The sequence below is a fragment of the Conger conger genome, chromosome 15 (genome assembly GCF_963514075.1).
Source record: "Conger conger chromosome 15, fConCon1.1, whole genome shotgun sequence".
Classification (NCBI taxonomy): Eukaryota; Metazoa; Chordata; class Actinopteri; order Anguilliformes; family Congridae; genus Conger; species Conger conger.
In genome coordinates this window covers 36,767,214-36,789,192 of record NC_083774.1, presented here as the reverse complement: position 1 = coordinate 36,789,192, position 21,979 = coordinate 36,767,214, and the positions used below count along the sequence as shown (strand labels likewise).

Below are 21,979 nucleotides of genomic sequence, written 5' to 3'. Positions count from 1 at the left end.
ATATGCTGTCAAAAACCATTCTTCTTTCATTTAAACGATATTGGGCCTTAAATGTCATTTTATTTTTCACAACAAGCCATATTCGAGGCATCATCTCAAAAAAGTAAACTCATTTTTTGAGACCCTAGTCCTATAAAAAAATGACAATCAATGACAATATAGCTCTTGAATAATGCTATTAAGTCAATTCATGCATATTTTGACACCACCGAAAGGGGGTGTGATAAATGTGCCACCATCCTCAACTTTGGATGCGTTGAAGATTCACTCAAAAACATCTTTCATGAAACAAATTGTCAGGGTCTTGATAGGTTTGGTTTCTATGGCAGCTTCATATGCAAGAATAAATGCAATCGCCCAAAATAACTCTTGAAAAGTCTTTTAGGGCTAAAATAATATTTTATTAGGAAACTAAAACTTTGAAGTATGTTTACATTTTTTGAACCTACTTTTGCGTATGGCAATGAAAATATATGGGGTCCCTGTAGAACGGAGCTTCCAACACATGCATTACATGCCATGCTTGTCCCCTGCAATACATGGGCCCCTTGGTGACTAAGGTCAAAGGGCCCCCTCACCCTGCCACCACCATTTCTATTGCCATTACAGTCACCACACTTCAAACACACACACAAGTTACTTAGCTTAAAATGACAATTCTAGACATTCATGCATTTATAAACTGCATTTACCCAGCAAAACTAGTAGCAACAGTAGGTTGTCATGGAGGTCACAAGTCATGGATTCCATGATTTTTGCCATTTTTGGCAGTTCCGCGACCTTCCAAATATTTTTCTTTTTTGGGGGATTTATGTGATTTTATGGCACTTCTGGGTGATTCTGGCACTTCAATTCAATTAAATTAAATTTTATTTGGATAGGGCTTTTTACAACGCAAGATTGTCACAAAGCAGCTTCACAAAGAAGCTAGGCCTGAGCCCCCCCTCAGAGTCTCGGAAAAACTCCCTGACAAACAGGAAGAAACCTTGAGCACAACCGAGCTCAGAGGGGGAGCCCATCTGCTTCTGGCCTGCACTGGGCAAATAATGAGATTAACAGTGGTGTTATATGTAATACATAGTCCATAAATGAAATTAATAAATGAAATCAATAATTATACATAATAATGATGCATATGACAAATATAGATGATTATCCAGGAAGGTCCGGTTTGGGCCGGAGCCCGGAGCTGCGGTAGGAAGGCAGAGGTAAAACAGTGATTAGTGCATGGTAAAAGTGGTAAGTTGGAAAAGAAAAGAAGGAAAGCAGAAGAGGGGGGAATAGGTGCCTGTGTGCTATAAGGAAAACACAAAATGTAATGGGTCGCCAACGGAGAGATGCTAATACTGGGGTAATGTGTTCAATGTGTCTTGTTCTAGTTAGAAAACGAGCAGCTGCATTTTAAACAAGCAGTAGGGACTTCAAGGAGGTATTTGCACATCCTGACAAAAGGGCATTACAACAATCCAATCTGGTTGTAACAAAAGAGTGGACTAACTTTTCGGTATCATGTGCTGACAGCATTTTGCTAATTGTGAAAGACAGCAAACCTAGAAGAGTTTTTTTTATTTTTTATATACGCTTCAAAACAGAGCTCAGGTTCAAAAGTGAATAGGTTTTTGACGACTGCACTCAAAGCCACACCATCAAACTGTTATATAATGTCAGTCATTTTGTTTCTGATGGACTTTGGGCCAACAACCAGTAATTTTGTTTTACCAGAGTTAAGGAGAAAATCAGGGGTCTGAACACCAATCCTTGTGCTATTCCATAGTTTTAGGCAGGTGTGAAAATATGCTAGTTATACTTGCACACAGTTTTTGAAGGAACTTGGCAGGTAGGTTGTTCCAAACAACAGAACTAGCCACAGTTCTTCTGTGGATTTAGGCTGCCTCAAATGCTTCTGTCTCTTCATGTAATCCCAGACAGACTCAATGATGTTGAGATCAGGGCTCTGTGGGGGCCATACCATCACTTCCATGACTCCTTGTTCTTCTTTACACTGAAGATAATTCTTCATGACATTGGCTGTATGTTTGGGGTTGTTGTCCTGCTGCAGAATAAATTTGGAGCCAATCAGATGCCGCCCTGATGGTATTGCATGATCGATAAGTATCTGCCTGTCCTTCTCAGCATTGAGGAGACCATTAATTCTGACCAAATCCCCAACTCCATTTGCAGAAAGCAGCCTCAAACTTGCAAGGAACCTCCACCATGCTTCACTGTTGCCTGCAGACACTCATTCTTGTACCACTCTCCAGCCCTTTGGCGAACAAACTGCCTTCTGCTATAGCCAAATATTTCAGTTTTTGACTCATCAGTCCAGAGAACCTGCTGCCATTTTTCTGCACCCCAGTTCCTCTGTTTTCGTGCATAGTTGAGTCGCTTGGCCTTGTTTCCATGTCGGCGGTATGGCTTTTTGGCCACAATTCTTCCATGAAGACCACTTCTGTCCAGAATTCTCTGCACAGTAGATGTGTACCTGGGTCCCACTGCTTTCTGCCAATTCTGAGCTGATGGCACTGCTGAACATCTTCCGATTGTGAAGGGAAAGTAAGCATGATGCCTCTCTGCTGCACTAAGTTTCCTTGGCCGACCACTGCCCTCAATGTTGCCCGTTTCTTTGTTCTTCTTCAACAGAGCTTGGACAGCACATCTGGAAACCCCTGTCTGCCTTGAAATTTCTGCCTGGGAGAGACCTTGCTGATGCAGTATAACTACCTTGTGTCTTGTTGCTGTGCTCAGTCTTGCCATGGTGTATTTTTCTTCTGTTCACTCACTTTGCATTTTGTTAATAGGTAAAAATAACCATTAATATTTCAATTTTTGAAAGCATTCTTACTTTACAGCATTTTTTCACACCTGCCCAAAACCATTGCACAGCACAATACAGGGTGGCCTATAGCGTAGTGGTTATGGTACATGCCTGGCACTCGCAAGGTCAGTGGTTCAATTCCCTGTGTAGCCAAAATAAGATCCGCACAGCTGTTGGGCCCTTGAGCGCGGCCCTTAACCCTGCATTGCTTTCGGTGTTCCCGTGAGCAGAGTGGCCTCAATAATTGTGAAATGCAAGAAGTTTGGAACCACCAGGATTCTCCCTAGAATTGGCTGTCTAGCCAAACTGAGTAAGCCAACGGTCACTCTAACAGAGCTTGGGGAGTCCTCTGCAGAGATGAAAGAACCTGCCGGAAGGACGGCCATCTCAGCAGCACTCCATCAATCTGGCTGTTATGGTAGAGTGGCTAGACCGAAGCCACTCCTGAGTACAAGGCATATGACAGCCTGCTTGGAGTTTGCCAAAAGACATTTAACCCTCTGGGGTTGGCGGTGTTGCCCGTGACACCGACAAGATCAGTTCAACTTTCCTTTCTATTTGGTGAGATTTTACCATACAGATGCAATGAACATATTGACAGAAACCTTAAAATCTTGACTTTGCAATGCACCTATTCACACATAATATTAATGGTTTTAAAATGTGTTAAATTTGATGAATAAGACCTTTTTTAATCTTTACTCATTAATATGTGAGTTTCGCATTGCGCAAATTCCAGCCTATCTCATTCAAATTGAAACATAGGCTATTTACATACAGAAACATAGGCTATTTACTTCTTTTGAGGTAAACATTTTTCATCACGGAACATGTTTCATTACGGTAAATGGACATCATTAGGAAGTGCATTTATTCCGTGTCTACTGCAAGTTCTCAGGCTTCGTTTCAATATTCACCAATATGTGCGTTTGTAAATCCCCACACTCTAACCACTGTATTTCCTGTATTTCACTGTATAAACTGTATAAACCTAATTCTGACCTAATTACTGTTGCCCTAATATTGTAGCTGAGTTTGTGCTGAAAAAAAAAGATATGAAACACTTTGGAATCACTGTATATAATGACACAAATGTCAGAGCATGGCACAGTCACCAGTTTTCCTCATTTTGTCCTCAGACCCCAGAGGGTTAAGGGACTCTGAGAGCATGAGGAACAAGATTATCTTGTCTCCTGAAGGACAAAAATTGTTTATCAGGCATCACCTACCCTTACGAAAACCATGTTGGCTATCCCTTCGAATGTTATTATTTTCATATACTGTCAATGCGTCGGCACCGTCAGTAGGTCGGTAGTGTGGTTAAGGCACATGCCTGGGACTCGCAAGGTTGGTGGTTTGATTCCCTGTGTAGCCAAAATAAGACCCGCACAGCCGTTGAGCCCTTGAGTAAGGCCCTTAACCCTCCAATTGTCTCCTGCTTAGTCTAATCAACTGTAAGTTGCTTTGGATAAAAGCATCTGCCAAATGATATGTAATGTACTGCAATAGTGACATTAGGACTAAAATAATGTGTTTGTATTTCTATTGAGGAAAAGTTTCCCTTTTATACTGAAGTCAAAGACAACAAATCACAACAAAACATCCAACACGCAATATTATTGCTTATCAATATACTGTAACATTGTGTATCACAGAAATATGTCTTTCCCAAAAATTACAGAGCTCACTTTCCTTCCCACAGTGAAGCCTGTTTCAGGCAGCAGTTTTAGCTCCATCAACCATATATTATGTGTACATAGTGGGATCAATAATTATTTGATCCCTTGCTGATTTTATAGATTTGCCCACATACAAAGAATGAAACTGTGTAGAATTTTAATCATAGGTACATTTTAACATTGAGAGACAGAATATCACAAAAGAATCCACAATAACAACATCATATAAATTTTAGAAATTTAATATCAGATTTTCACATGACATAAGTATTTCATCCATAGAACAATAAATGGTAAATGGCAGGCATTTATATAGCGCCTTTATCCAAAGCGCTGTACAATTGACGCTTCTCCATTCACCCATTCATACACACACACACACTCACACACTGACGGCGATTAGCTGCCATGCAAGGCCCCGACCAGCTCGTCAGGAGCATTTGGGGGTTAGGTGTCTTGCTCAGTGACACTTCGACACAGCCCGGGCGGGGGATCAAACCGGCAACCGTCCAACTGCCAGACGACTCCTCTTACTGCCCGAGCCATGTCACCCCTTAATGTCTCCACCAACAATAGGACTTAATCGTTGGTGCAGAAACCTTTGTTGGCAAGCACAGGTCAGATGTTTTCACCAGGTTTGCACAGATGTTGGGAGGGATTTTGGTCCACTCCCCTTTACAGATCCTCTCCAAATCCTTAAGGTTCCGAGGCTGTCGCTTGGCAACTCAAAGCTTCGGCTCCCTCCACAGATTTTCGATGGAATTTAGGTCTGGAGACTGGCTAGGCCACTCCAGGACTTTAATATGCTTCTTTTTGAGCCACTCCTTTGTTGCCTTGGCCGTATGTTTTGGGTCATTGTCATGTTGGAAGACCCATCCACGACCCATTTTCAGTGCTCTCACTGAGGGAAGGAGGTTGTCGCCCAAAATTTCCTGGTACATGGCCCCATTCATCCTCCCCATAATACGGTGAATTTGTCCTGTCCCCTTAGCTGAGAAACACCCCCAAAGCATAAGGTTTCCACCTCCAAGCCTCACAGTGGGGATAGTGTATTGGGGTTGTACTCAGCATTTCTCTTCCTCCAAACACGGCAAGTTGAGTTGATGCCAAATAGCTCTATTTTGGTCTCATCTGACCACATCACCTTCTTCCAAGCCTCCTCTGGATCATCCAGGTGTTCTTTGGCAAACTTCAGACGGGCCTGTACATGTGCCTTCTTCAGCAGAGGAACCTTGCACGTGCAGCAGGATTTTAATCCTTCACAGTGTAGTGTGTTACTGATGGTTTTCTTCGTGACTGTGGCCCAACTGCCTTCAGGTCATTAACAAGCTCCTCCCGTGTAGTACTGGGCTGAATCCTGACCTTTCTCATGATAATGGATATCCCACGAGGCGAGATCTTGCGTGGAGCCCCAGACCAAGGGAGATTGGCGGTGACTTTGTGTTTCTTCCATTTTCTAATAATTGCTCCAACAGTTGTTAACTTCTCACCAAGCTGCTTGCTTATTTTCTTGTAGCCCATCCCAGCCTTGTTCCTGATGTTCCTGATGTTCCTGATGTCCTTAGACAGCTCCTTTGTCTTGCCCATGGTGGAAACATTGGAATCTGATTGATTGTGTGGACAGGTGTCTTTTATACAGCTACATAACGATGTAACGAGTTGACACAGGTGTTTTGGGTAATGAGTTGAGATTAGGAGTGCTTCTTAATGGAAAACTAACTGGTCTGTGGGAGCCAGAATTATTGCTGATTGGTAGGGGATCAAATACTTATTTCATGCAAAAATACGATAATAAATGTATACAATTTATATGATGTTTTTATTGTGGATTATTTTGTGATATTCTGTCTCTCAATGTTAAAATGTCCCTGTGATTAAAATTGTACGCAGTTCCATTCTTTGTAAGTGGGCAAACCTACAAAATCAGTAAGGGATCAAATTATTGCTCCCACTGTACATGTCGGCCCAGTAAGCCCCAAAGAACATCGTTAACTAACGCTTGGAACACAGCTGGTGTGTTAGTGAGGCCGAATGGCATGACCAGGTTCTCATAGTGTCCAAGGGAGGTATTGAAGGCGGTCTTCTACTCATCACCCTCTCGAATACGAATGAGGTGGTAGGCGTTCGTATAGAGGATGAAAGGCAGAGTCCATCAATGGCATTTGTTTTTTACAGTAATGTTGTTAAGCTCCCTGAAGTTGATGCAGGGAGGAAATGAGCTATCGTTCTCCTGCACGAAGTAGAATCCGGCGCCTATGGGTGAGGAGGATGGGCGAATCAGTCCATTGGCTAGGCAGGCCCGGATGTATTTCTCCATGGCCTCCCTTTCAGGTCTGGAGACATTGTAGAGACGGCTTGAGGGGAGTGTGGAACCGAGTAGCAGCTCGTAAGGTCGATGAGGGGGAAGCGTCTGTGTCTGTGTCTTGGAGAAGACCATGCCTAGGTCGTGGTAAGGGGTGGGCACCTTCTCCAGGGAGGGCTTAGGGACTTGTAGTGGGTTGGGTGCACCCTCTGCTGGTGCAGGAGCGGATCGCAGGCAGGATTGGTGACACGTACAACTCCAGGCTTGAATCTGGCTTGAAGTTCAGTCGATGGTGGGGTTGTGTCTCTAGAGCCAGGGTAATCCCAAAATGAGTGGGTCATTGGGAGACCGGATGACGCGGTACTGAATAATCTCATGATGGTTCCCAGAAATGATTTGTTGGATGGGTTTGGTAATGTGAGTCATGCGGCAAAACGTCTTTCCATGCAACGGCCGAGCATTCTCGAGGTGGGGCAATGTGAGGGTGGGAATGTTCAGTTCCTTGACCATCACTTCAAGGAGGTTAGTGTCAGTTCGGAGGGCGCACCGAACTTGGGTGTGTCCCAGCTTCCCACAATAGAAGCAGGAACCGGTCGCCCTCCGACATGTCCGTTCCTCGGGTGAGATCTTCATGCACAGGAAATGTAAGGTAAACATGAACACATGGTTAGAATGTTAGTATAACCCAATCCTGATCTAAAGTTAGTAGATTAGTAAGAAGACAAGGGAAAGTGAAACTATTTGGGAAGCGTGAGCGACAGAAAGGGAGAGAGAGAAAGCATGAACACATGGTTTGCGGAAAGACACAAAAAAATGTATGCTAATCAATGAACGGGAAACCATAACATGAAACAAACATAAATCGTGACATAAGTTTGCAAAACTGTGACATGAATAACGTGACATGACAAGACAAGAAAACACATCATAAGAACTAAACATGAAAGGTAACATGACATGAAAATGAAACGTAACAAGAAATAAAACATAAAAACGTGGTGAGACTAGACTAACATAATATGTGATATGACAATAAAATAACTAAGATGAATAACTAAACATGAAACATGACATGACAAGCATGAAATGTGATATTACCCCCATTCGAGTGTAAGAAAATTTGGTATAATTTCAACTCATCAAAAAACCGCCTACGAGAATGTTATAGAAGTGACGAGTAAAAAGCATTTTAGCTCATGACATTACGTCATGGTGTATAATGGTGTATAATTTATTTGGCTTGCAGAAGACAACACAGCATTTCACCTACGTAATGAAACTGTAGAATTTTCAGTGCGCATGCAGTCTGTTGCGGCGGCACGGATGGCGCAGTGGGTAGCACTGCTGCCTCACAGCAAGGAGGTCCTGGGTTCGAATCCCCGTCGGCCGGGGCCTCTCTGTGCGGAGTTTGCATGTTCTCCCCGTGTCTGCGTGGGTTTCCTCCGGGTACTCCGGTTTCCTCCCACAGTCCAAAGACATGCAGGTTAGGCTGATTGGAGAGTCTAAATTGCCCGTAGGTATGAGTGTGTGAGTGCATAGTGTGTGTGCCCTGCGATGGACTGGCGACCTGTCCAGGGTGTATTCCTGCCTTTCGCCCAATGTATGCTGGGATAGGCTCCAGCCCCCTGCGACCCTGTTCAGGATAAGCGGGTTCAGAGAATGGATGGATGGATGGATGGATGCAGTCTGTTGCGCTTCGGCAAAAACAGATTGACATTTTACGAAAAAACATTTCAAAACAAGGACTCACTCATCTGAGTGAATACAGGAAGACAGTGGAAACACAGTTGACAACACAGTAGAGGGCATTTTCAGTAACTTTTTATTTCGGTGAGCATCTTAATACATTCTCGAAATATTTTAGTATCATTTGGCATGCTTATTTAGGGTGAGCGATTACTGCACTATTTGTTGTCGTATCCATTTATTTATTGTGTAGGGGTCCTCGCACGGGTCTCCAAATTATGTAGGGTCCACGCACGGGCCGCCAAATAACGCAGGGATTTTACTCTCTACGAAACCGGGGCGCCAGTTAAACGTTGTGTAGCAGTATAACTGCAAAAAGTAATCCGTCTCATAAAATTACTATTATCAGAAATATCTAACCACAAATTTAGTATCTTAATTAATAATTAAAATAACCAATATTAATGATTAAACATACCGATAACCTGAAGGTTGGAAGTTCTTCGAAAGACTGCTTTAACTCGGCTCTCATGTCTATGCGATTCCAAAATGGACACCGGGGTTTAATAAAATATATTTATTAAACAAACATACAAACACATAACAGATAAACTAACGGGAAGTTAGTAAGGAAATTTAATTGGGTATGCGTGCGTGCGTGCGTGCGTGCGTGCGTGCGTGCGCGTGCGCGCGTGTGGCGCGCGCAAGCACGCGTGTCGCTTGAACAAAGGAAAGGTAAAAGTGGGAGTAGCTAGCTTGAGTAAGCTAGAGTTCTGGGTGTGGTAATGAGTTAGAGTTAGCTGTGAGAAGGGACTACTTGCGTAGTTTTACTCTATATATGCGCAAAAGACGGCGAATCAATTCACGTACATATATATGTAGCTAACCAAACACATTACAATGGTTGGATGGTAAATATTGAAACATAGATTCACAAAAACAGTTAAGACTGAACTAAACACTGGCTATGCCTGAATGTTTGTTCTCTTACTGAGTCCATACGCATTGGATCCAAAAGACGTGCTGTCCTTGTAGGAGCCGCAATGGTGCTGTGAATGTATGTCCTGGAGAGATGCGCAGGCTGGGGTGTCTTAGCCGCGCGTTGTTGTCTGGTCCGCTCGGTTGCTGGAAGGATGTTCGTTGGTCCCTTTTCCGGGTGGAAAAGTTTGTTGCTGTTGTTCGATGGTGAGCTTTGCAGGAGTAAACTGATGTAGCGTTCCGCGTACACCAATTTCCACTCGCTATAGGCCACGAAGTTACCGCGAGGTAACTGGGTGTGTCCGTAGGCCTGGTAGTGCGCTGTGCAGCATTCAGCCTCTGTCCGAGTCTCGGAGCAGATGAGCTGAAGCGAATGGCCAAAAAGGGTGCGTCGAAGAGAAGAAGCAGAAGAGGCAGAAAAAGCAGAAGAAAGATCCCAAGAACGTGTCTTGCTCTTATACGGGACCGTTTATTGCTCCCGCCATTACGGGATTGGCTGAACCAAGTTAGACGTCATTCGTGGTGGACGTCGCAGAATTTTCCTGTGGGAATGTGGAAGTTGTAGTCCCTACAAATGATATCTGTATATTTGTTACATGAATAAAATAATGCAGATCAAATTCGGTCAAGTTACATACCGTAAATCACAAACACTTGTATGACCAGCGACTACACTCCCATCAAGATCCCTGGACCACTAACTCTCACGGCAATCTGTGACAGAGGCACCTCATTCAATACACTGGGCTCGCATTGATTATCGGTACATTTCAAAATAAGTAAGGCCAGAACAAAAGCCATACCTTGCTCTTAGGTGACATTTATCTGTCACCCACACTACAGTACATTCAGCCTGACTAGGCTCCCAACCACCACCGAACATTACAATAAACAGGCTTATTTCAATTCAGCTCTTTGACCATTTTAGGACCTAAACATTTATTAATTGTGATGATTAAAACACTGTACTTACAAGTACGATTGATTTCTTTAACAAGTCTGACCCAGTATGCAATAATTCTGACCTAGGTAGAAAGCCTAGTCCATACAAAGTACTGCCATTCATGCTTCAAAATATTTGGGGTGTGTCTAAACATTACGCGTATCGGTAGCAACCTGGAACTTATACCTGATGGTTCGGTCAGGAACACCCAGTGACTATAATTCCTTCCTGAGGTGCGTTCAAGACGGCGAACGTTCACAGCAAACAGTTACTGTCGAACGATTTGACATTAACATTCGATTTAGTTTGCCATCAATGCATTTTGAATACAAATGGATGCAACTTAGATCTAACAATGCCAGTTAGCTGATTTGTTGCTTATCTGTGATTTATTTTTTAAGGTAATAACACGTATTACATTGAATAAAGTGTAATATAACATTGTGTTTCATTGGATATCAATTTTCTCTTGACATTTAAAAACATTCAGTTCATTAAAACATACTTCAAAACAAAGAGAAATTCAAAATTAGGCAAATTACAAACTAAGTATAAACAGATGTGCAGGTTGCACAAATTAACAAGTAAATTGAAATAAAGCATTTTAAGCAAAATAAGCTATTCAAAACTAAAGTAATTCATCAAAACAAATCCTTAAATCATAAAAAAATTAATTCAAATACAGTAAGCAATATTTTTATATACATACATCCCTAAACACACACACACACACACACACACACACACACACACACAGACACACATATATATGTATATTATTTTTATTTTTATTTTTATTTTTTTCCATGTCTGAAAAGACAAAAGACAAGAAAGTTATCTTGCCTGGGTTTCTCTATTCAGGCCTCAAAGAGCCTGTGTCCCTACTAGGGGGGTGGACTATATAATGAGTTCTTTCCAGTGGTCCACCCCCCATTTCTCTCTCCCAGTTTCATGTTTTTATTAAAGTCCACCACAGTGCCATCTTGGAGGAGATTTTGTTTTCTCCTCCTGAACAGGTCCAGAGTTGTCTTTTGTTTGACCTTGATGCTTCCTCAGGACCAGGACCAGGATCAGGACCCACCTTTGAAATCGGTCTCTCTTAGCACTCAGGGAGGATCTTGGCAGCAGAAAAAACGGCCCCAGACCCACTTGACCATGGAGCACTCCCAGAACAGATGATTTACGTGTCCTTCAGCGCTCTGTATGTGTATGGGGGGTCCCTGCTGTACAGGACTTTCAGATCTAGCACACACAGCGTTCTCAGGAACTGGCATAGTACCTAGTGAAGGTACCAGAGGCCTTCTGGACATTCTGGGCCAGTGTAGCCAGACCCTGTGCCAGAATGATGTTAACCATGTCTAGGACCCCCCCGGCCCCCGTTCTTTTGTAGGAAAAATTCACAGAACAAGGTGTTCTATCTCCATTTTATGACAAATCAATCACAAGTCAAAATCTGATTAAACCGTAAAACTGTCAGAGTTGAGCAAGCTGGTTCCTCCAAAACACTCAAAAGCGTCATGTCAAAAGTATACCAATATGTACGCTGCCTATTACTCATGTAATCAATATGTATGCTGCCTATTACTCATGTAATCAATATGTATGCTGCCTATTACTCATGTAATCAATAAGTAATCCAATGAACCTATATAATTAATTACGGATGAGCTAATGGAAACGCAAGAAACCAGAGTGTCAGCTGGAGAAGAAAAAGCAAAAGAATGTGTCAGGCTGAAAAACCACACTTACTCAGAAGAAAACATTAATCAAATATTAATCAAGTATGATTAAGTATGCCTGTATATTTTAATATAACTGATAAACTGCTCATTTGTGCTAGAAGTACAAAGTGACCCATATGTAACCTGAGTTGAATACAATAATGTGTATGCTTAAAAGGAAAATTGGAAAGTACAGCAGTTTGTGGGACGGGGGCGGCTTGAATGGCTTGCAGGACAAGGAGTCTTGCTTTGTAGGCTGTCTTTGCCAAAATAGTTTGTGGGGCAGGGTGACCTGACCAGCTTGCAGGGCGGGATGTCTTTCTTTGAAGACTGTCATTTTCAGTTTACGGAACAAGATGTGATAAGAACATTTATTTTTTAAAACAGCGTACAAAGCAAAAATGTGGGCCTGCGCATTGAGGTGCCACAAAGACCACCTGGTGTTTTTAGGAATGTTTTGAGAGGAGTTACGTTGAAAGAAGTGTATGGAATGTGTAAGAAACTAACAATCGAGGTTCAGTTCTGGAGAATTGATCCGGCTTTGTGCACTTGTGCTAATAAAGTCTGATTTTCCTGAAGAGCTTGTTGCCGTGGTATCTTTTCCCTCGTGAAGTTGTTTTTCGACAAATTAGAGATTGGACTTAGAATTTGTCGTTTCCTAGACACAACACCTTCAGCGTAACAGAGAGCTTGAGTTTTTCCATGGTGCTCCCCCAGAAAAAGTGAAAAGCCACCTGATAGATGTATACGTTAGCTACTGTTCATGGCGAACAGAAAAAAGTTTGAATGTGTTCGTGAACGATCTTGAACGCACCCCTGATCACACTATGACAAGTTAAGTAGTGATATCCTTAATCTACAACCAACACTCTCGACAGAGAAATGAGGAAAATAGCAGCAGGCAGACATTTTTACTCATCTAAAGGGGAGGAACTAGGGAGGAACTGGCCTATCATAACTTTATGTGATGCATTCATCACTCATGTACAGCTACTGCAGCCAATATAATAAATAAATAAATAAATAAAGCAGGCCAATTCTCCGATGACAGATAATGATCCAACACTCGTGATCGGAAAAAAGTCAATAATTGTTATGGGTACTTATCTAAAATGAGGATTCAGATCACCCCCTAGTTTACACTTGTAAAGAAAAGCACTCACACACACACTTCAAAAGGGTACATAAATCAACTATGCACAACTGCATTTACACTTTCTAGTTTATAAGTATTATCATGAGCGAGGCAGCCATGGTTAGTTGGCACTTCCATTCAAAATAGCAAATATCTCACCCGTTTCAAAATCAATCTTGGGTGAGATTGTCCTACAGCACAGTGTCCCCATCACTATTTGAATTTCTTTGAGCAGATGGAAAATCGCCACCTACTGGCCCACCAACACCACTTCCAGCAGAAACTTAGGACCAGATGTACTAAGCCTTCAGCGGCTTTTGCACACACATGATGCATTCTGCCCAGGAAACATGCATTGTATATATCAACCTGGCGCACCTGATTTGGATGTAAATACCCTCAAATTAAAGCTAAAAGTCTGCAGTTAAAGCACATCTTGTTTGTTTCATTTCAAATCCATTGTGGTGGTGTATAGAGCCAAAAAGATGAGAATTGTGTCGATGTCCCAATATTTATGGACCTGACTGTATCTACACACAGCCTGTAATCAATATATCACATGTATGCTGCTTGTTATCAAATCAAATGAACCTAGAACATTTAATTACAGCTGAGCTTATGAAAACGCAAGAAACCACAGTGTAAACTGTTGAAATGAGAGCAAAGACTGCAAAAAATGCATCAGGCTGAAGAAGTACATTTACTCACTTAGAAGAGAGTATTAATCAAATGTTTAGTATATCGTATATTTTCAATGATTCACTGCTGTTTAGTATGTCAGTATATTTTCAATGATTTACTGCTGTTAACATTTCTGTTAGAAGTGCATAAGTGACCCATGTGTAATCTGAAGTTGTGTAAAATGATTAACATGTTGTGGAAAGTACCAAAAATGAAAAAAGCACCATGTATTGAATAGCACCGTGTTTCCCATGATTCCTATGTTAATGATTCCTTTTTGTTAAAAAAAACTGCTTACAAAGCAAGATGTATGTAATAGAAGCATTTATTTTTTAGAAAGTCAATGGGGCGATTTGCCACCATGGTTTCAGGACCGAGAGGTTCTCAGCAGTTGAAGCACAGCCAAGTCACCTGATGTTTTTTGGAGAAATTATAGGAGGAGTTGAAATAAGAGCAGTGCATAATTTGGGTGTGAGTCTGATATTCAAGGTTGAAGTCTGCGGATTTGGACCGGCTTTTGTGCACATGTGCCAATAAAGTCTGATTTTCTGAAGAACTTGCTGCCGTGGTATCTCTTCCTTCCTGAAGTTTTTTTCAACAAACTGAAGATTGGACCTTGAAGTCTGCCGTAGCAACGACAATGCTTCATTTTCAAAAAATACCTGAATAATCAACAATCTCACATTTGTGAAAACAACAAACAAAACTGAACATTCCTTCCTAAGACCTTACACCAATTATGCAAGCAAATGTCAATGTAACGTAGAGCCGCGGTGGTGCAACAGGCTAAGATGCAGCAGACTTGTGGTTGCAGTTTGCTGCAGTTGCACACTGGGGACCCCGGCTCACGTGGAGCAGCATAATTGGCTCGCTGCTCCAGAGGGAGGGACTTGGCAGGGTTAGTAGATTGCCGCACAATAAAGCACCTCGGGCGCCTCGGAATCACACCAACGAGCATGAGACGAGAAGGCATGTCGTTCTCCTTCGGCCGCTGAGGGACGGGGTATGGGCGGTGTATCTAATACTAGCTGTAATTGAATCAGACGGGGTACAATTGGCTACCAAAAAGGGAAAAATCCTAAAAAAATGTATAAGAAAAAAAAAGGTCTACGTATCTAAAAAAGCAATGATCTGATAAATTAATCGGGTGTTTTGGCATTCATGATGAGTATGTTGTCAGCAAAGCAGGATAACAAGGAACCCTCTCCCTGCATAAAAGGCAAGGAATATATATTAAAAAAGGACATTCAAGAAAATCCGACTGCAGGCCCCTGCAGGATATGGTGCGCTGTTTAAGAGTGAGGCAGCGCTCATGGGCCACAACATTAGCTCAGCGTGACCCGGCAGCAGCTGATTGGATAGTGGGTGCCAGGGAAATGGCGGTTTGCCATGCCACCTCTCCCGGCCGGGGGACCCTCTCATTGGGTGGAATGTGTGGACAGGTGGGCAGGGGGCGAGTGCTGGGGTGTGCGGGTGGGGCCGGGCTAGAGGAGGGGCGGAGCCTGAGGCCGCAGTTGCTGCAGGTATCTTTGACATTCCGGTGTTGGCTCATGATGTCCAGAACCTGCAGCTTCCTCTGCTCCTCCTTCATGAACAGCTCCACCATCAGGACCTGCTCCTTTTGTATTTGCTCACTGATGTCCTTAGGGATGTCTGGAATCAACCAGTCCACCAGGTCACTCATCAGCATCACCACATTCTGCCCCAGAGAGAGACAGAGAGAGAGCGACAGAGAGAACATATCACTTACAAACAAGTCTACACACCACACCTTCACCTGTACAAAACATAAATCCCTCATAGCTAACACACACCTGCAGTCCACCACACACCACACAACCCACCACCCTTTAAAAACACCCCGAATGTAACATGCAAATCATCTCCCTGGCGGCCCGGTAGCAGCACTACACAGCACAACAATAAATAAATAAAAACTACTCCCATTACAGACAAGTAGACAGTTCCCCCTCCATGCACCTGCAAATAATCCCATCTACACACCAGACACTCTGAAAAAACATCAAGATAATTCTGAAACCTGTATTATTTATTCTCCACCCAAAAGCCCTCAAGCATGAAAGCTGTGTCCACAGGCCCACAACTCTGTATTTTATTCCGTTTTGTGAGCCATGTGGCCAATTTAGCCTCAGCAAATAGGAAATTAAGCAGGACAATTTTTACGCTTAAAGAATAAATTGGCAACCAGTATGTACAATCCCACCCCCAATTTACCACAGATCACATTAAGCATAACAACGACAGATGCTAACAGGATACACTCACCATGTCCACCATGGCTAAAGAGTCCACCATGGCTAAATAGGTGTTGGTTGCCAGGGCCCTATGTATCATCCTCCGCTACAGGGCCCTTGCTCTCATGGGAGAGGGATGTTTGTATAGCACCCTCCACTTAAACTCTGCCCTGACCCCTCAGGTAACCCCTCTGATGCTCCTTAATATCCTGTAGGGTCCTGATGTTCCTGATTTAAGGGCAGCCTGTAGCGTAGTGGTTAAGGTACATGACTGGGAACTGCAAGGTCGGTGGTTTGATGTAGCCACAATAAGATCGCTCTGGATAATGCCATTAATGTAATGTAATGATTTTCACCATACCCGCTTCACCCCCTCAAACCTTCCCAGACCTAGAGTGGCAAAGGACAGCAGCCTTCCTCCTCTACCCAGCCGTCCGTATCCACTGAAATGTTCAAGGGGGGGGGGGGGGGATGTCAGATTGAAGATGTCACGATTCTCGTCCTTCCAAAAGCTCCACATGTATTCTGCACAGATACTGCCCAGGCCCTCCCACACCCACTCACCTGGCTCCAAACCCCCCTCGCAAATCAGCCAGAGCAGATTCCAGGCCTTTGCCATAAAAAGCAGGCAGCCCTGAGGGGTTGAGGCCCTCCTGGCTTATTAGAAAAAGCTGACAGTCCATCCCCAAACCACCAGCTCTTTGTAACAGAACATGCCAGGTCCCCCTGCAGATGTTTCTATAGTACAACAGTCTCTGCACCACCTGCAGTCAGAAAGCTGCCATCCTGCTTTTCAAGTCCGCCAACCCCTGATCCCTGTTTAGCCAGTGGTGCCCCGTCCAAAATAAATTCACCAGCTCTCTCTGTACCTCTCACAGAAGGCCACCAGGTGAGTTGAGAAGGGCCAGTCTGTGTCACAAAAATGATGCCACCAGACAATCTATTATCAGGGCCTGCCCCTGCAAGAAACTCAGAGCCACTTCCATTTTGCCAGCTTGGTAGTAGTTGCTGGCCAAGGCTCCTCCCAGTTCTTCTTGACCAAGTACATTCCTAGGAGTTTGAGGCCTGCCTGGAGCCTGGCAGGCCTGAAACTCCTGGGAATGTACTTGGTCAAGAAGACAACAAAACACAACAAAAACAGGGTCCAATTGGCCACCAAATTTGGAGAAAATGGGGAACAAATTCAAGGGGATTTTAGCCTTGAAGTATCATTAAAGTCTACACTAATAAATCTGGACCATCTGACCTGAAAGATGATGATGAAGGCCAGTCGGGCTGCCAGCACAGCCCAGAATTCCTTGGATATTTGGTAGGGGGTCTGGGACCACGGCGGCTCCCTGTGGTCTTTGTATCTGAGGTGAAGAGCACAACACTGACACATAAGCATATTCAATACAGACTTTGCCCTAAATTCCATCATATGTTTGCTCAAAGTTATGTTGTTGACAGGTGTTGACCAAAATGAACTTGAAACTTGAAAATTAAAAAATCTCATGTTTATATGCCAGTGAAGGAGAAACATTAGTGTAATCTTAGCCATTGTATAAGCACACGTCTTTTCATATTATCCATCACAACATTGCATGGCTACAAAGAAAACATATACAATCTCTAGTCTGTGCATTGTACATTTTCACAGTCACTGCCTAGACATTGAAGTAAAATAGTGAATAACAAAGAATTACTGTTTGTACACTCAGTGAGCACTTTATTAGATATTTATTAGACTTATTCTTTTAGACCTATTGGTCTTCTGCGGCTGTAGCCTATCAACTTAGGTTTGACACATTGTGTGTTCCGAGATGCTCTTCTGCATACCGCTGTTGCAATGTAGGGTTATTTGCTTTACTGTCACCTTCCTGTCAGTTTTGACCAGTCTGGCCCTTCTCCACAGACCTCTCTCATTAACAAGGCGTTTTTGCCCACAGAACTGCTGCTCACTGGATGTTTTTTGTTTTTCACACCATTCTCTGCAAACTCTGACTGTTGTCCATGAAAAGATCAGCAGTTTCTGAGAGATTCAAACCACCCAGTCTGGCACCAACAATCATTCCATGGTCAAAGACACATTTTTTCTCCATTCTGACATTTGGTCTGAAAAACAGCTGCATGTCTGCATGCTTTTATGCATTTACTTGCTGCCACATGATCGGCTGTTTAAATATTTGCATTAACAAGCTGGTGTACAGGTCTACCTAATAAAGTGCTCAGTGTATATTGTGATCCTCTGGGCACCGCTCTTTGAGATAATAAAGGGTAATAGTGATACATATATAGCTAATGAGTAAGCCAACAACAATAGCCTATTGTTCGCCTATCTAACTAGCTAACCAGAGCCATGTTCAGCAGATGAATGTTAGCTAACTAGTTCCAAGCATTCTAGCTTGGTAGGTAGCTAATTCACTTAATGTGTAGGCCTAGTCAAGCTGGCGATTTAGCTGTTAGTTTTCTGTTTATGTACGCCTACCTAGCTCGTCTCTCTTTGGCCACCCTTGATTTAATGTATCTGACACATTTTCACAAATTCTGTGTTTGGTTGCCATTTTGGACAGTGAGTGAGATTGGCTGCAGCTACTGTCGGTGTGCTATGGAATGTCATCTGGCTCCTAACGTTACCTGCACGCAATAACATTGCTGAACATAAAAGTCCACTTCGAATTTCAGATGACATATATGTTCATGTTAGCATTGTGTCTTGCCATGCTAAGTCTATAGAAAACTAATTGTTGAAACAAATTAATTGTCTGATTCAAATTTAACAAAAAATAGTCATGAAATTAGAAAAGGCTTGTATATTTCTGAATTACCCACATAATGAGTGGTGTTTTGTTCTGTCTGAGTTGTCAGAAAGTCTCATTGTTTTATGCTAATTTTTAAGGGTATCTATAAGACATAAATGGCACAATGTAACAATACCAAAATCAGTGTGGGGCCTACTTCACAGAGCGCAGTGACATGGTGTGGAGCCTACCTCACTGACTACAGTGACACAGTGCGGGGAATACCTCATAGACTATAGTGAGACAGTTTGAGGCCTACCTCACTGACTGCAGTGACAGGGTGTGGGACCTACCGCATTGAATCCCGTGATTCAGTGTGGGGCCTACTTCATTGAGTGCAGTGACACAGTGTGGGGAATGCCTCACACATTGCAGTGAGACAGTGCAGGGCCTACCTGCATATGTCCACATGGAAGCCTAATTGCAGGGGTTCGATGGGCTTGGTGCGCTCCTGGAAGTGGCTGACGTTGAAGTAGGACAGGGTGTGGTTTACAAACCCGTGCATGGAACCATCTGGGCTGTACATATACTGATAGACCAGCCGTGGGACGAAGTCTGATGTGAAGGAGATCACAAATGCCTGGGTGGGGGGACAGAAAAGGAGGCCTGAATGAAGAAGCAGCATTAAAATACTACATTATTGGCATACGCCCATATCCAGAGTGACGTACAGTTGGCCTCGCTCAAGGGCCCAATGGCTATGTGGATCTTATTGTGGCTACACGGGGATTAGAGCCACTGACCTTGCGTGTCCCAGTCATTCACCTTAACCACTGCGCTACAGGCCACCCTAATACTTTTCAAATACTATATACTGGCTAGCAGAATCAGTGACATCTATTGGTCAGAAACAGGTACTATCCTATCAGACTACTATAATGGACTAGAAAATGAAATAATTGAATGACTCATGACTCAGGATAGGGGAAAATAAGCATCAACATATTTTCAGTGAATGTTTTGCAAAGGTTGAAGAAGCTAGCAACTACCTGCACGCGATAATGTTACTGAACGTCTCATGTTCATTTAGAACTTCAGATTAGCTTGATTTATGTGAGCATTGTGTCTCCCCATGTTATGTCTATGGACAATTATCAAAATGTAGAATTTTGAGATCTAATGAAGTAAGGAAAAGGGATCTAATGCACACTGCAGAGGCGGTTGCACAGTGTGTTAAAAACCTTTAAGGACAACCTTGGACTGGATTATTCCGCTTATACCATGGTCTTTTACCAAATGTTAAAATATAAGCGGGGCAATTCGCCCTCAAAATATATATATTTTTTTTTCTGGTACTACCTATTTCAAGCTGTTAAGATGGCTACTCTTTCAGTATGTAGTGGTTACATATGTTGGTTAAGTTTTGCTCAAAAAGAGAAGTTCAGTTTTATTATATTTTTTTATCTTGCCAAATTAAAGGTTTTAACCAAGGCTTAAATTGTTTCTTTATTCACAACTGCTTATTCATAATTCCTGGTCCACCTTACATTTCCTTACACAGGCATGGCAAATCATCATGGGCCACACATTACACAACTATATCATACAATTTAGCCAACATAGCCAGCTTCTCTATATCCTGTTGGCGATAGCTAGCCACTGAAACAAAGGAAAAGATCATAGCTAATTGACAGTTGTCCATTTACAAACAACCATTTCAGGACAACCATGTCACATACAGTGGGAGCAATAATTATTTGATCCCTTGCTGATTTTATCGGTTTGCCCACTTACAAAGAATGGAACTGTGTAGAATTTTAATCATAGGTATATTTTAACATTGAGAGACAGAATATCACAAAATAATCCACAATAACAACATCATACAAATTTAATATCATATTTTCACATGAAATAAGTATTTGATCCATAGGACAATAGGACTTAATACTTGGTGGAGAAACCTTTGTTGGCAAGCACAGGTCAGATGTTTTCACCAGGTTTGCACAGATTGCAGATCCTCTCCAAATCTTTAAGGTTCCAAGGCTGTCGCTTGGCAACTCGAAGCTTCAGCTCCCTCCCCAGATTTTTGATGGGATTTAGGTCTGGAGACTGGCTAGACCACTCCAGGACTTTAATATACTTCTTTTTGAGCCACTCCTTTGTTGCCTTGGCTGCATGTTTTGGGTCATTGTCATGTTGGAAGACCCATCCACGACCCATTTTCAGTGCTCTCACTGAGGGAAGGAGGTTGTTGCCCAAAATTTCTTGGTACATGGCCCCATTCAGCCTCCCCTCGATACGGTGAATTTGTCCTGTCCCCTTAGCTGAGAAACACCCCCAAAGCACCTCCATGCTTCACAGTGGGGATGGTGTTCTTGGGGCTGTACTCAGCATTTATCTTCCTCCAAACACGGCGAGTCGAGTTGATGCCAAATAGTTCTATTTTGGTCTCATCTGACCACATCACCTTCTACCAAGCCATGGATCATCCAGGTGTTCTTTGGCAAAGTTCAGACGGCCCTGTACATGTGCCTTCTTCAGCAGAGGAACCTTGCGTGTGCAGCAGGATTTTAATCCTTCACAGTGTAGTGTGTTACTGATGGTTCTCTTCGTGACTGTGGTCCAAACTGCCTTCAGGTCATTAACAAGCTCCTCCTGTGTAGTACTGGGCTGATCCCGGACCTTTCTCATGATCATTGATATCCTACGAGGCGAGATCTTGCGTGAAGCCCCAGACCGAGGGAGATTGGCAGTGACTTTGTGTTTCTTCCATTTTCTAATAATTGCTCCAACAGTTGTTAACTTCTCACCAAGCTGCTTGCTTATTTTCTTGTAGCCCATCCCAGCCTTGTGCAGGTCTACAATTTTGTCCCTGATGTCCTTAGACAGCTCCTTTGTCTTGGCCATGGTGGAAACGTTGAAATCTGATTGATTGTGTGGATAGGTGTCTTTTATACAGCTATATAACGATGTAAATAGTTGACACGGGTGTTTTGGGTAATGCGTTGAGATGAGGAGTGCTTCTTAATGGAAAACGAACTGGTCTGTGGGAGCCAGAATT

At 42.9% G+C, this 21,979-nt stretch overlaps 2 protein-coding genes across 3 annotated transcripts in view; one reads left to right on the top strand and one right to left on the bottom strand.

Moving 5' to 3' along the window:
• Positions 1 to 12,702, top strand: part of LOC133111416 (NACHT, LRR and PYD domains-containing protein 3-like) — a 90,131-nt gene extending 77,429 nt beyond the window's left edge. Inside the window, exon 13 of one of the 2 annotated variants that reach the window (XM_061221755.1) lies at positions 11,460 to 12,702. The gene's annotated coding sequence lies outside the window, so the exon portion shown is untranslated. Of the gene's footprint in view, positions 1 to 6,010; positions 6,276 to 11,459 lie in introns of those variants that run through there. The other variant, XM_061221754.1, reaches the window with a different exon arrangement.
• A 1,545-nt stretch (positions 12,703 to 14,247) lies between these two features.
• Positions 14,248 to 21,979, bottom strand: part of LOC133111427 (anoctamin-1-like) — a 73,019-nt gene continuing 65,287 nt past the window's right edge. Inside the window, exons 24-26 of the mRNA XM_061221776.1 lie at positions 19,371 to 19,555; positions 17,442 to 17,547; positions 14,248 to 15,639 (exon numbers count right to left, since the gene is read on the bottom strand). Coding sequence (XP_061077760.1) covers positions 15,271 to 15,639; positions 17,442 to 17,547; positions 19,371 to 19,555 — 660 coding nt within the window. The 3' untranslated portion in view covers positions 14,248 to 15,270. The remainder of the gene's footprint in view (positions 15,640 to 17,441; positions 17,548 to 19,370; positions 19,556 to 21,979) is intronic.